Source organism: Crocodylus siamensis, chromosome 1 (genome assembly GCF_052110815.1).
Source record: "Crocodylus siamensis isolate JL-2025a chromosome 1, ASM5211081v1, whole genome shotgun sequence".
Classification (NCBI taxonomy): Eukaryota; Metazoa; Chordata; order Crocodylia; family Crocodylidae; genus Crocodylus; species Crocodylus siamensis.
Window position 1 is genome coordinate 96,330,291 of NC_143395.1, and position 15,324 is coordinate 96,345,614.

The following is a 15,324-nucleotide window of genomic DNA, read 5'->3' on the forward strand; positions in this document are numbered from 1 at the left end:
ATATGGAGAACATACCTCTAAAAATAAACAAACATGCCTGAGCACCTCCTTGTTTCGTTTTTACCCTTAACACACCACCTGACGATATATGGCAGGAAATCAAACATTGTAAAAGGATCCTAGAACTTTCCACTAAAGACCTTGAATATCCTTGAAACAGGACATTACTACCATCACAAGATACTATAATGAGAGTCAGGGACCAGAAATAATTTTACATGTTAATGAACTTAAAAGGCTTTCATCTGACTGTAACAAAAATCAGTTTAACAAATTAAAATAAATTCAAGTTACAATGTATTGAACCAGGAGCAATGTCACTAAATCAGCTGGAAGAGATACAGAGACCTATCTTTGCTGATCCAATGAAGGGACAAATACCTATACACTCCAATCTAGTGATAAAATGACAAACCCCTTAGGGGCAGCCTGCTATGTGAATGGCAGAAAGTGCCACTCAGTCCCATATACACAAAGGGCATGGACAGACATAGCATTTAAAATGATTTAAATATGATTTAAGCCTGAAGCAGACAGACATACAAGTCTGTCAAACCATTCAAAATCTATCTGGAATGGCTCAAAAGCACACCTGGAAATTCAAGAACTATTCTGAACCAGTTCAGTGTTATGTACAGACACCAAATGTTCTGTGGTCAGTCCTCCAACCATCCCACACCACAGTGCTCCTCAACCACCTCATTCCTACAACTGGCTCCTCACCTTTTTGCTGGCATTTTTTTTAAAACCTAAAAGCTCCCTTGCACCGCTTGGTCAATAAAACCTGTTTTTCTAACAACCAGCGGTGTCCTTAATTTCTACCTGACTGCAGCCCCTCATTATGCCCCTGCAGCCCCCAGGAAACAAGCATGGGACCAAGCACCCATACCTCCCCGCCCCCCAAGTCAGGCAAGCACACTGAAGGCTTCAGTCACTGGCAGGCTGAAAGTTTACTGAACTCATGTTTAGGATAGAAGGGAAAGTAAAAGGGGCCCTGAAAGCATGAGAACACTTTCCCCCTACTCACCCATTGTGAAGCATGCTGGGCTGGGTGCTTGGCCTCCCACCCCCATCCCCCCGCCTCAAGTATCAGAGCCACCACACTTCACCCAACTGAGCTCTCAGAATGGTTCAATCATTACGTGTGTCTGCACCTTGTCCTGCAACAACTGTGAACTGGATCCTATATCAGCAACATTTGAGAAAGGCACAGTTACTTGAGCATTTAATCAGCTGGCATTCACACTGAACTGGAGCTTAAACAAGTTTGATAACTTAAAAAAAGAAAGGACAAAACACTTTAACAGCAACCAGAGAGGGGAGGCAGTAGAGACTGTGTCCTGGGCGCACAGCAAGGTCTAACTTTATTTCTGTTGACTACAATAAGAGCAAGTTAGGCCAATGACAAGCTCTTTTAAAAATTTCAAGTTACAGAGTCTATTTTCAGTTCTGCTATTGATGCATGATGCAACCCTGGAAGAGTCATCTAGGGCATTTGTACACATTTGCACTGTAGCACCGGGCACTTTCAGAAGCACCTGGTTCTCATGCATTTGTACAAATGGCAAAATGCCATCACTGAGAAAATGGTAGCAGCACGCTTTTGAACTAAAATGTATCAAAGGTGTTCTAGTTCAAAAGCGCACTGCTGCCATTTTCTCAGCGCCGATGTGCATTTTGCCATTTATACAAATGTATTCGAAGCAGCGCCGGACGCCTCAGCTTGCGTGGAGCAGACTAAATTGAGTCTGCTCTGGCATGCCGGATCTCCAGCACGTCAGAGAAGACACATATATGTGTATAAATGCTCCTAAAGCTAAGATGCACAAAGTATTTAGGCTTCCATTCATTTCAATTGGAATCGGTGCCTAAATACCTGGCCAGGACCAGGCCAGAAGCTCATTCCAGTCAATCCAAAGATTCCCATTTATTACAATGAAAGAGTCAGGCATTTAATAATCTCTGTGCTCGTTTCCCCATTACTCCCGATTTGAAGATATTACTTATAAACTTTTCTGTAACTGGAAAGTGCCAAGCAGATGAATAGTAGCATTAACAGAGATGAAATGATGTTTCAGGGTTGTGGGCATGTGCTGTTAGTACTTAATGGAAATTCTGAACTATGAATATTGTACATGTTTCAAGTCAGTGCTCACATCTAAAAGACAATGCAGCAAAGTTAGGACTATATATGGAACAGTCTAAGAAAAAAAGTAGACAACCAACAAAAATGCAAATCTGCTTTTTCAAGCATGCTTCTGTACCATTTACATTTATGGTCTGTTTCATTTCCTTTGATTCATTGTCCCAAGAATAATCTTTAAGCATTTATTTTCACTACTTACACTACAAGTTTTACAAGCTTATTTTTCCTTTAGTCTCTCATCTATCTCCCCCACTCCTTTGCTGAGCCTGAAAATTGTGCGCGCACAAAATAAAGCCCCCAGGCTACAGTTTTCCATTTACAGACATTGTTTTCACACTGAGTTACCACTTCAGTCTTTGTCATCACTTTGACGGATATCAAGTTACTTTAAAACTCTGAAAAGGAAGCATCCTGTTGTAGTTAAATTGCGAGTCCTCATCAGTCTTCAACAGCAGAAATGGAAAATTTATTTTCTAACAAGAGAATGACAAAAAAAAGAGTTACCTAAAATGAAAATGTTAGTCTCTACTTTTGTTATGCTTTTTACCCAGTGCATTTTTAACAAGGCTTCACATCTATGATGGTATGTTACCACTGATCTCAGTCAAAAAAAATGTTTTAAAATTTTAAACTTGGCTATTGTGCCCATATGAGAAAAGAAGAAAACTGTGAAATTAAGTCTACAGCTTAAACATATTTTGCAGAAGATTCTAAACTTCTGTGGAAGGATCCAAATCTGCTTCTTGAGACCACATAAAGCAAAGCAGACAGAAATAAAAGTATTTACCTGTTCTTTATTTACTAACCAAACATTTTTAAATTTTAAGTAAGTAATTTTTTAATATAGAAGTCTTTTTTGTAGTAGAAAAAAACATCTGTCAATGTTCTAATCCACTGGGTATGTACTGTAATGGTTGAAGCTGCAGTTGTGCGATTCTTCAAGTATATTTAAAGGAAAGAGTTAGAGTATTATAACAAAGCTAGGATTAGTCAATCAAATTTGCAGTTCACATTTTAATTATTATTTTAATATCCTATCAACTCCATATATCTAGACTTCTCTGGAGATCAATTTAAGAGCATCGCACTCATCCATTTTCACAGCAAGGTAAGTGCCAAAATAATGAAGCTCAACAAAATAATTATTATTTCTATTACCATGGTGCTTAAGAGCCCTAGCAGGGACCAGGACACTACTACACTAGTCATCATGCAAACAGTTAAAAAAAAAAAGATGCACCACGACTCCAGGACTTTACAATCCAAATACAGGAGACAATTAATAGATACACAGATGGGTGTGGAAATAAAAAGCACAGAGACAAAACAGGCAGTGGGGTCAGTCCACCAGCGACACAGTCCTAAGTTTCCTTTAGTCTCTCATGGTAAAATAAAACTTGCAGGATGGAACTGAAGAAAAATAACAGGATATTTTGATAGAAATCTCCTTCAAAGCATAAGGGGCTACATGGCAGGAAGTGTCAACGTGTCTGCTTGAAAATATAACAAGTAAATAAATGATTCCAGTATTATGTCTCAACCTGAGACAAAAGTTACCTTTCTCAACACTAACTGCAAGATGTCATGCAGAGTGTATAAAGGGTCTTAAGGGCTTGAGGAGTAAAGACAAGCAATTTATAGTCAATAAGAGGCAGAAAGAAAGCTGTGAAACTAACATGACTTGCTGCCATCACATTGACTGTTCTCCCTGTGCTTCTTCCACCCCAGGGAGGTCTGCATAGACTAAAAACAATTGGAGGCAGGCATGGTATAGTAGTACTACTTTGTGTCTGGACAGCATCTATCACAATGGGCCTCATTCTTACTGTTCTGCCTAAGAGCCAACTAATATACAGAATGGATAATAAAGAATGGGAGGATAGTGAATTCCAGGATTTCGAGCGAGGATCCTGGAAGGCTTCCAAAGACCTCAAGGAAAGCAGGCTGAAGGTTTGAAGGTTTATGGCACACATTAATATCTAATCAGTGCTGAGTCTTACACCAACTTGCTGAATGATTTTCTTTTTTAAATGAAGACACATTTGTCTAACAAACCTGAATCCATCTATTACACTGTGACTGACATTCACACTTCAGTGCATTTTGAGGTTTGAAACCACAGAGATCTCAGTATCACTGTAGGGGTAACTCATATTAAGCTACTTTCACAGTATTTGTATAATACATTAAACCTACTACTCATATTAAATGAAAAACTTCTTGTTTTATCGGATAAATGCAACCTGCATCGGGCAAAACACTTTTATGCACTATTGCCAGACCCAAACATTAAAAAGAATTAAAAATGTATTTGCCTTCAGGGATGCAAGGTTCTTCGGGTTAATCTGATAGCTTTTATTAGACCAATTAATAAAAGATAGCAGATTTACCCAAAAAAACTGTCTGCCTTTGTCCTTAAACCAACACTGCTACAACCTACACCCCTTTGCCTTCAGGGGGCACCTGATTCATATGTTTGTGTGTTTCTCTGCTGGCATGAGAACTAGAGCCTTTTTTTCTTAAATGAAAGCTGGAATTCTCATGCAGCCTCTGGATTCCAACAGCTGAAATAAAAGAACAAAACACCAGAGGATTCCCAATTTAAAAAAAAAAAAAATCAAAGTTAGCAATAATTATTTCCATTATTAGATAGGCACAAATAACGTACCTGAAACTAAAGAAGAAAAAAAAGAGAAAAAATCATGTTCATTGCTTCACTAAGTTCTCATGTGTGAATCTTATTGCAAGTTCAGGATTTAGAGCAGGGGTGGGCAAAATGGCAGATGCAGCTGGTAGCCAGACTCCATTTCCCAGCAGCCCCTGCCTGAATCAATTTGGCTAGTCCCCATGGAGACTCCAGGAACAGCAGGGCTGTGACAGTAGGGGGTCAGGATCTCCATGGAAACTGGCCCAAGCAGCACTGGCAGGGGATGCAGCTGGCTGGGAAGCTGCTCCGGGGTCCGGGTCAGGGCTGGGATCTTGCAGCAGCAACAGCATGGGTTGGAGCCGAGCTGCAATCCATGGCCTACACATCCCTGGAGCAACAGATCATGGCTCTGCTCCAGCTCCAGCCTGCACTATTACCACAAGATCCCAGCCCCGGAGCAGCTCCCTGCCCAGCCACACACTCTGCTAGTGCCACTCAGGCCAGTCCCTCCATAAAGATCCTGGCCCTACGCTATCACAGCCCTACAGTTCCTAGGGTCTCCATGGAGATCAGCTGAAACAACGTGGGCAGGGGCTGCTGGGAAATGGAGTCCACTGTGGGCCAGACTTTGCCCATCCTTGACCTAAAGCTGTTGGAATATGGTTATGGACTTAAAAGATGTGTTGGTTTTATTTTTTTAAAACACCTCATCATGCAACCTATATCTAGTTTCCCATTTCATTCAGTTAGTTACATATTGTTTACACATCCACACCCAGTTTTGGCTATTAGCTTTCTGGCCTAAAGGTTGTTCACACTGCTTATACCTTACTAAAGAGTATGCCTATATAAGCATGCCTATATACCAGGGATGGGCAAAATGCAGCCCAGGGGCCGGATGTGGCCCACCAGGCCATTCTATCCAGCCTGCGGGGCCCCAAAAAATTTAGAAAATTAATATTCATCTGCCCTGGGCTTCCTGTCATGCGGCCATCGATGGCTTGCCAAAACTCAGTAAGCGGCCCTCTGCCCAAAATAATTGCCCTACCCTGCTATACCCTGCAGGGCAGGCCTTATGAGGATAGGCTACGGGACCTGAACCTGTTTAGCCTCCACAAGAGAAGGCTAAGGGGGGACCTTGTGGCCTGCTACAAACTGGTCAGGGGGGATCAGCAGGTATTGGGGGAGTCCCTGTTCCCCCGTGCGCTGCCAGGAGTGACCAGGAATAACGGTCACAAACTGGCGGAGGGTAAGTTTAGATTAGATATTAGGAGGCGCTACTTCACAGTCAGGGTGGCTAGGGCCTGGAACCAGCTTCCAGGGGAAGTGGTGCAGGCTCCTAGCCTGGGGATTTTTAAAAGGAAGTTAGATGAGCACCTTGCCGGGGTCATCTGACCCCGGTGCTCTTTCCTGCTAAGGCAGGGGGTCGGACTAGATGATCTACCTAGGTCCCTTCCGACTCTAGCTACTATGAAACTATGAAACTATAAGCATGCCTTGATAAATCCTCTAATCTGCTTTCCAGGGGCAAGAATTGAAAACTTCTGCAAGGCACCATGAGGGGAGGGCAGCGATATGCTCAATTTCCACAGAATCCAAACTTTTATTTAAGAAATTCTAGTCTTACGATAAGGAAAAATACCCTCCCCAACATGAACAAAAAGTTAATCGATTGAATAATGTCCTCTTGAATCTGAATTTAACAAGACATTCTAAAATATTGAAGTCAGAGAGAAGTTCCTGACCATTTCATGATCAAGCAGTGATTTTGTGAGATTGGAGAGTTCCAGGAAAGGAATCCTTCCTCTCTCCCCAGAAGAGGGCTCATTGTACCAGTGGAAAACTTTACATGGCTCTCTCTTGTCAACATTAGGTTGGGCTTATATTAGTTGTTTGGTTTTTTTTAAAGGGTAAGTTCATCTGCAGATGCTTCCTCAGCCTGACAAAGGGTATTTGTACCCAAAAGCTTGCAAAGAAGAACATTTCCAGCTATCTGAATTGTTCTAATAAAAGATATTGGATTTACCCAAATAAACTTGTCTGCCTATGTCCTTAGACCAAAATGGCTACAACCTAAAACCTTGAGTAAATTCATCAACACATCTTCTTTTATACTAAAAAACTCAACAAGAATAACAAAATACAGTATAAGCAAAAATGCTGAAATGTAAGAACCGCACAATCTGTATTGCCTAATTTATAAATTCAACAAACAATGATGAAGCAAAAGCAAACTTAGAGACATACACAAAGGCAGAATCAAGTTCATTTTTTCTAGAACTTGAAAGATATAGATCTTACTAGCCTGAAATCTAAACTTACTTCCCAGAAGCAGATACAAAAAAAAAAAAAGAATGTAAACGAGATCCTGGGGCAGTACAGGTTTGAGAAGTGCAGCCATACACACGTGCACTAGAACATTAATATCCAGGAAATACCGGGAACCCTCCCCCACCCAAATCTTCAATTTCAGACTCTAGCTAGCAAGCATTTGACAACTTCGAAGTTTTACTGTCTTCTAACTTCTAAAAGAGAGAAAAATACTTTTCTCTATCATCTCTACATAGTCCTCCAGCTACTGCTATTGAAAAGATCTTCTTATTTGTCTAACAGACTTCTGAGGGTGACACAAAAGAGAATGAAAATGGATACTTAATTAATACCTTGAATACTGCCTTCCTAAGTGGCTGTATCCAAATAGCACTATTTGCTCTACACCAATGGTCCCCAACCTTTCATATACTCAATGCACCCCTGCGGATAGTCTTAAGGCACTCCTTGGAAAATGCTGGTTTCTTAGCTTTCACTAGTTCTTTTTAACTACCAAAAATAACAGAAAACCTTTCTGTTGCACAAAACTCAGAAAAACCAAAACCAGCCACAACATTTTTAACACTGTGGGTTTTTACTTGAAATCTCTAATTAACATATGAATCTTGGCCTCACACAGACATTCCGTTTCTCCTAGGAGAGTGGCTTCTCTCCTAGAAGAAATGACGAGTATACAGATGTTCAGGTTCTCTCTCAGAGTAAAAATGGCCGCTCCAGGAAAAAAAATAACCTGGAAAGAACCAGGGTTAAATAAGTCCCAAAAGAGTTTACCTTGGGAGAGTGAATGTTTGTAGATGCTGCATGCTAGCGCACCTAGAAGTGTCATGGCACCCAGTTGAGAATCACTGGTCTACACAGTCACAATAAAATGGACCAAAAACCTGTTGATTTCACTCTGCTCCTTCCAACAGTAGACGCAACAATGGCCATAAAAAAGCTGTCATCAGTTTCAGAAAGAAACTGTACACCTTAGAACATGGACTGGATCGGGCCTGTGGAGCCACTTGACCCAGCCTACGGACATGGGGCTTCAGTAGCACTTGGCACTGGGGGTGTGAGTGAAGGGGGACTTTGGCAGCTCTCCCACCACATGGTCACAGGGAAAAGCAGCAGCAGCTACTGGGTCCAAATGCAGACTCATCTACCTGCCTCTGATCTGAACTTCAGCCCACAACCTAAAAAAGGTTTCTTAGAACTACTGGGTCCAAAGCCTTAAATAATGGCATGTTAGGCTCCCCATCTCACTATGAAATGCTTTCTATTTGGCCCATACAAATAAGAGATGGGATATTTTCCAAGTGCTGAAACGCATGAAAGGGCATGTGAAATACAGGAATTTGTCATGGTTATCTTAGCCATGCAAACAACAGATTTTTAAAACATTAACTGAATGTGTTAATTTTTTAAAGTTCAGTGGAGAACCCCACCATATTTGTATCCCTGAGGATAATAAAAGAGAGACAGGCTAAGTTTATGCAAGGGAAAGCAGAAATGAATTTTCCCTTATTTTATTAAAGTATTCCATAAAACTCAAACTTAAGTCCTGACCCACTTTAATCAAATGCACATCTATATCCACCAACAAATAACAAAGATATGTAATGTCTGCATACAAATTCTTCTATTCCAGGTTCAGTCCAAAGTCCTGATGGAAACAGTGCAACACTGGCTGAAAGACTAAAAGAGCAAGACAGCATTGGCTTCGCTTGCTGTGCCAAAGCCCCTCCCGAGTACATGCCTCTGTGCGCATTTTGCCTTTATTGTATATTATTAACTAACAAGTAAGCAGTAAATGTATAATGTCATAGCTTTTGTTCCGATTATAAGTGAAACATCATCAAATGTTCATTTTTCACAATATTTTTAATTTCTTCTGTTAAAATGGAAATACCTGTTCCCATTGCAAGCTACTACCACTGTGTTTTTATACTGCTTTATGTACTGACTGCTGCAATTGTTTTATATATAATAGCAGTTTTACTATGGACTTGACTGCGGCCCACTGTTTGTACTTACTTAGAAAAATACAGTTTAGAATTAATTTTAACCATCAACTCTACCTCTAGCTGGCAATTTTAATACTGTTGGTGTCATAAGAATATTTTTCAAGGCACCTACATGTCTAATTCTTTACTAAGAACTCATATGCCTATTACAAGCTGTTGGGCACCTTGTTATCATATTACTATTTTAAGAATGCCAATAATTATTCAAGCGTGATAAATTTGTGAATAAAATTTTAAAAAGCCTAAGACTCTTAGTCCTTTGTTTATAATAGGTGAGAAACCAAAGCCTGTGAAAAGATGACGACCCAAGAAATTTTCTTCTTCCTCTATTTACTCCTAACTCCAAAAGCAACGTAGAGGAAAAATATTTTAAGTCTTTTTAAAAGTCAGCGTAGTCAAATCTGGGGCTGCAAACACAAATTGCAGGGTTATTACATGTCATCACTACCAAACAAACTTCAGACTGTCTGGGTGCCTTAACCAGATACTTCAGTGCCTCAACATGTCGGATTTTCAGGTTATATTTAACAGAAATTCAGTGAAAAGTATGTAACAACCTTTCTAGGATAATTATTACAATCCTGGAAGTTACCAATATGTTTATTTTACATTGCCAAGCTTCACTGTAGCAGTATCTCAGCATAAACCATGTGATTTTTTTCAAGTACCGAAGTCCTCAGAGCAGGAATGTCCAGCACATTCCCACAGAAGTTTCTGTAGTCCAAATCACTGAAGTACAGTTCTCAAAGGCATTGACATTAGAAAGAAAATCAGAAAAGAAAGTCATTACACTCAACTTCATAATATTTCTGTCTGCCTACATGTTAATATGACCACAATAATCCTACTGGGGAATTCTGCTTAAAAAAACAGAATCTGTGCCATGATACCACATTATGGTATGCTTTAATATGCTTTAAATGTTGAAGCATTATGTATATTGGACAATGAACTTTATCAAGAGACAATTAAAAGATAATTCTTTCCACATGGATTTAGGTTTTCAAAGCATTCCTATTTGAAAAATCTCTCTGGAAGAGTAACAGTGCTCTGGCACCAGGAATAGTAGTTCCTATGTTCACAAAGCAACCCTTTCTTAAAAAAAAAAGTACTGGTTCTGCAAAAGCCTGTACACACATGCACCTTTACAAAATGATTGTGATGAAACTAAGTAAGCAAGCTCATCAAACTCAAGGACAACTCTTGTAATTCAGTAACTGAAGGCCTGGTGTATTAGTTTCTGATCATCAGTAATGCTTCTGTGTTATTACCTCATCAGGTTTAAATAAAAAGTGGGGGGAAAAGCCAGAAATAAGGATTTTTTTTAATAATACAGCTTTAAAATTCAGCTTCATTTTTACATAGACAACCAAATTGAGTAATTGCTGATACCCTCAAAATACAAACTGAGCCTCAGCAGTTTGATGATTTCAGTGAAGTCTTCAAACCACAAATATGTAGAAACTGCTATATCCTAGCCACAGGACAGCAGGCAATGGCTGGCACTCAACTGCTACATGAAATAAAGTAATTTGAATTTTAAACTACAGTGAGGCCCCACATGCTAGGATTGAGGCAGGTGAGTCATTTCAAACTTTGTAATTGTATCCTTCATGCTGTGTATGAGCCTCTGGGCTAGACATCTGTGCACATCTTCGCATAATACAAGTTATTTATTCTTAGTATAGCTTGCAAATCTTTCTGGCATTATAAGTGCCTTCAAATGAAAACTTTGCTTTTCAAGTTCACACCTCTTCCTAATAGTCATGGTTTCCTAAAACTGGTATCATGAAAACTATTATGCAAAATTAACTTTTAAAGACATTTAAAAGTAAAAGATATATTGTCAAGTACTTGACTGATAGAGAGTTCTCCTCATTTTTCAAGCATCCATGACACATTTCCATTATTCTTTAAACTTCGCTTGTTCTGGTGACCTGCCTTTCCCTATAGACTACACTGAATTCTCACTCCCTCCCTCTGTCTCCCACTACCCCTCCCAACAAGTCTCTATCTGCTCCATCTCAAAACGTGTTTAGATACCTAACTTCCACTGATTGGCCTAGGGGTCTACTTTGGACCTTTGCATTTCATAGTATATACATACTTAGAACCACTTTTCAAAAGTAGAGGTTTGCTTATTCTGGCAATGATGGACTTTTGCTCTGGAAAAGTGAAAATGAAAATATGAGTTTTCCATTTAGTTGTAACTATAAAGAGGGGTCTGGGACATGACACTTCATGTATAGCAAGTCCATAGTCTTAGCTCAGCTCCTTAGAGTACAGGTTTCCCTCGTTTTATGCTGTACATGCATTCCTGGAAAATAGCACATAACCTGACTTCACATAAAGGGAACCCAATTTACAATGTAACAAATAGGGATACGTCCCAAGATCTCGACTGTACTGACCCCATACCCATTTCTACAAAACAATTTTGGTACTAACCAACAGCAGACAGTACACACAAACACAGGCTGGTGGTGAATATTTAGCTGGCGTGAAGAGAGGGTGGTGATGGCCCAGGAAGAGGGGTATGAGATAAGCTAGTGCAACGCTTAGAACCTATAATGGGGATGGCAACTACAGAAACACGTGTCGCAGTCAACAAGTGAGGAGCACAGATCCATACAGGATATTTTGGTGTGTGTCACTCCCACAATGCACAGCACAAAGCAGCTGACTGCAGGCTTCCACTACACCAATCACATAAGAGTGAATTTACCTTGCATATAATAAATTTTTGGTATAAAAAGGGTCATTACATAAGAGCGAATTTGCGCATAAAGAACCCACAAAGCGAGGGAAACCTGTATTCTGGCCTCCCCGCGGTGATCAACAGATCAATTACTTAAGTCTATTATAGCAGCCTAGGAGGCCATGATTAGACAGAGAAAGGGACCTGCAGGCAGGTAATGCCAGTTGTACTGAAGACTTGAAATATCAACACAGAAAGGGTGAATTTGAATGTATTCAATAAGGAGGACAGCAAATCACTGGAGAAAGGCATCCAGAGAAGGCTCTACACTGATCAGAACAAGAAAGCTGCTATACTAAACTGAGCTTTTCTGAGCACATAACTTAACTTCTAAGGCTGCCATGATCTAGGCTGGAGAGCCAACCTGGCCAGGCCTGAGTCTTTCAGGACATAGTGCTGGATGGGACATCATTTCCTGAACTGCCCGAGATGGGAAACTAATTTCTTGCAGCCGTCTGCTGTTCCTAAATCCCTCAGCCAAGAGTCCCAAGGGATCTCCAGGCCCGGCACAGCTGGTGTCCAGGGGTGGATACTCTACCCAGCATCTCTTCCCAGAGGCTCTAGAACTGGACAATTTAAATACAAGCCTCCACTGGACTTTGGGAAGTTGGGGTGTATCAGCTGTGCATTACAACCCTGGGACTCTCCCTGTACCCAAAGCTACTCCAATGTCTGACTACTGACCTCACCCCCCATCTGCACTCCAGTGACCCCAGACCTGCCCTGCTCCATGCCCCACCCCTCCACACCCAAGGACCCACCCCCTCCATGCTTGCCCCCTCCTGCCATGCCCCAGGACCCATCCCTCCACATGAGCCCCATCCCCATACCATAGGACCCACCCATTCGCACTCACCCCACCCCTCTGTACCCAAAGCCCTGCCTCTCCAAGCCCATGGGCAGCTTCACACCAGCCCCACCTCCTCCATGCTCCAGGGCCCACTCCCTCTACATTAGCCCCACCCCCCATACCCAGGGACCTGCTCCCGGAACACTAGCCCCTCCTCTTCATACCCAGAAACCTGCCCATCCATGCCCAAGAACCCACCCCCTCCATGCCCTGTGCCCCCACTGGCCCCTCCCCGCCCAAGAACCAGCCCCCTCCATGCCCCAGTGCCCCACTAGCCCCTCCCCTCCCCCCGCCAAGACCCTATTAGGCCCGTCCCCTCCCCGCCCCAGAACCCACCCCCACAGTAGCCCCGCCACACCCCAAGGCCCCGCCCCCACCCGCAACGCCCCTCCCCCTGCCCACCTCGAGCTTGTGGTTGATCTGGGAGACGGTCTGCGCCTTGTGGCAGAGCTGCGCGAAGCAGGAGCTGAGGCTGGTCATCTTCTGGCGGCCGTCGTACGTGATGTCCGCCTGGTCGGGGTCGATCTCGCCCAGCAGCAGGTCCATGTCCACGAAGGCCTTGTCGAACTCCTTCTCCAGCACCTCCAGCCACCGGAACATGGACGTGCCACCCGTGCCGCATCCCCCGCCGCTGGCCGCCCCGCACGGGCCCGCCCCCGCCGCCGACATCGCGGCCCACAGCGGCCTCCGGGCTCCGGGCAGCCGGACGGCGCGAGGCGGGACTACGCATGCGCCGCGAGGGGGGCGGGACCGCAGAGCTCAGCTAGCACAGCCTGAGTGGCGTGGCAGGCAGCGCCAGCCGACCCCAGAGCCAGCGATCCAAGCCGGGCGTGCTTCCGGGGGTTGGATGGGGGAGGGGCGGTGCCGGAAGGAGGTGTTACCACGCAACGGACGTGACGCTACACTGCCCCTCGGAACACTAGCCCTTCCCTCCTCCACCCACCTCGGGGCGCATGCGCACTTACCCCCTTGCAAAATACCCTCCCCCCCGTCTGGGGGGCGGGGCCGATGCTCCTGCTGGCAGATTGCTGGGGGCTAGGCCCGCCCATTGTGGGGGTCAGCAAGGGACGTCAGCCCCTGCTCAAGTCCGTGGCTTCTATCTTCCTCTGTAGCAGGACAACGTGCTCTGCCCAGGCTCTCTTGGCAGCCCTGGCAGTACCAGGGAAGCTGTCCCTGGGGCTGGTTTGGGGGGCACTGAGGCGGCCTGGGTAGGACTAAGTCAGAGGAAGATGAGTGTGGGACAGTGTGGCCGGGGGCAGTGCTGCCTCAGCAGGGGAGCTGAGCTAGATCTGTGGCCTGGGGCCCGTGGAGCCAAAACCGTGAGCATCACTGATGTAGTTCTGCTCCCTTGCCTGAGGCAGCATCATCCCTAGCCAAGCCATCCCGCACAGATCCTCCTCTCACTTATTCCTAATGCTACCTTGGCAGCCCTGTCACACCCCTGACCTGCCCCAGCGAAAGCAGGAGTACTAGGGCTGTCAGTGTAACCTGCTGCTGCCAGGGTTCTCAAACGAGAGCTGGGGGGATCTGGCTCTCAGGGCATTGTGCCACTCTGCATACCCAATCTAGCACACAGGACCAAGCCCCTGGGGCTCTGTAAAAAGCTGGGGGGGAGGTGTGGGCTGTGGGCCAGATTATACAGCACCAGGGGCTGGATCCAGCCTGGAGGCTGGGGGGTTGAGCACCCCCCGATTAGATGACCTCTCAAGGTCCTTTCCAGCCCCTCATCTCTGTGATTCTTTCCTTTGGACACGCTTCCTTCAAAAGCTACCCCTAACTTCCACCGTGGATAGAATCACTTCCTAGAGATCCCGTTGAGCCCAGTGTCCCTTGGCAGCTGCTTCTGTTCCTCCTATCATCTGCCCCCTCCCAGGCTCTCCAGCAGTCCCCAGGCACCACTTTTGTGGCAGCTCCCCATCCTGTCCTTGTAGCTGGATGCAGCAGAATGCACCGACCTTAAACTGTGGTCACACATGCAATACTTGCACATAGGCAGCCTATTTAATGAGCAACACTGAACATTTGAAAATCACTTGTGTCAAATGGCTCCGCTCAAAACTGGGCAAACATAGCTTTTTGTGCCTCATTTTCCACATCTGTTCAACTAGGGTAAATTATACCTCTCAGGAGGCACTGCTGTTTGTAAAGTGCTTTGAGGTACTTGAATAAATCTGCTAAAGAAATGCAAAGGATTAGAGTTGTGTTATTCTTACCATTTAGCAATAACCAGCATCCAGCAGAAAGAGCTAAATCTATAATCCTCATTCAGGCAAAACTTGGTGTTGAGGGGGAGATTTTATATGCTCAGGAAAGACTGCAAAATCCGGCCCTAGATCCAAAGGTGGGGGAGGGGAAAGGGTGGGGGGACACAGGTGAAAACTGATTTAAGTAAAGACTGAAGACCAGGTCCCATAAGGGCACTTTGACATTCAAATGCTACCATCTGTTGGTGGCCAAAAGTAAATGCATTTACTGCAATTATCTTCACAGCTGGGATTTAAAATATGCTCATACTCTGAAATTGTAAATTAGTAATCCTAGAGGAGACCAATTATTCAACTGATTCAGAAATCACTCCCTTATTTC

The 15,324-nt window shown here is 43.8% G+C and overlaps 1 protein-coding gene across 2 annotated transcripts in view; it reads right to left on the reverse strand.

The window, feature by feature from the left end:
• Positions 1–15,008, reverse strand: part of GOPC (golgi associated PDZ and coiled-coil motif containing) — a 49,040-nt gene extending 34,032 nt beyond the window's left edge. Inside the window, exon 1 of one of the 2 annotated variants that reach the window (XM_090038502.1) lies at positions 13,141–15,008. In XM_090038502.1, coding sequence (XP_089894628.1) covers positions 13,141–13,407 — 267 coding nt within the window. In that variant the 5' untranslated portion in view covers positions 13,408–15,008. The remainder of the gene's footprint in view (positions 1–13,140) is intronic. The other variant, XM_090038511.1, reaches the window with a different exon arrangement.
• Between the last annotated feature and the right edge of the window lie 316 nt (positions 15,009–15,324).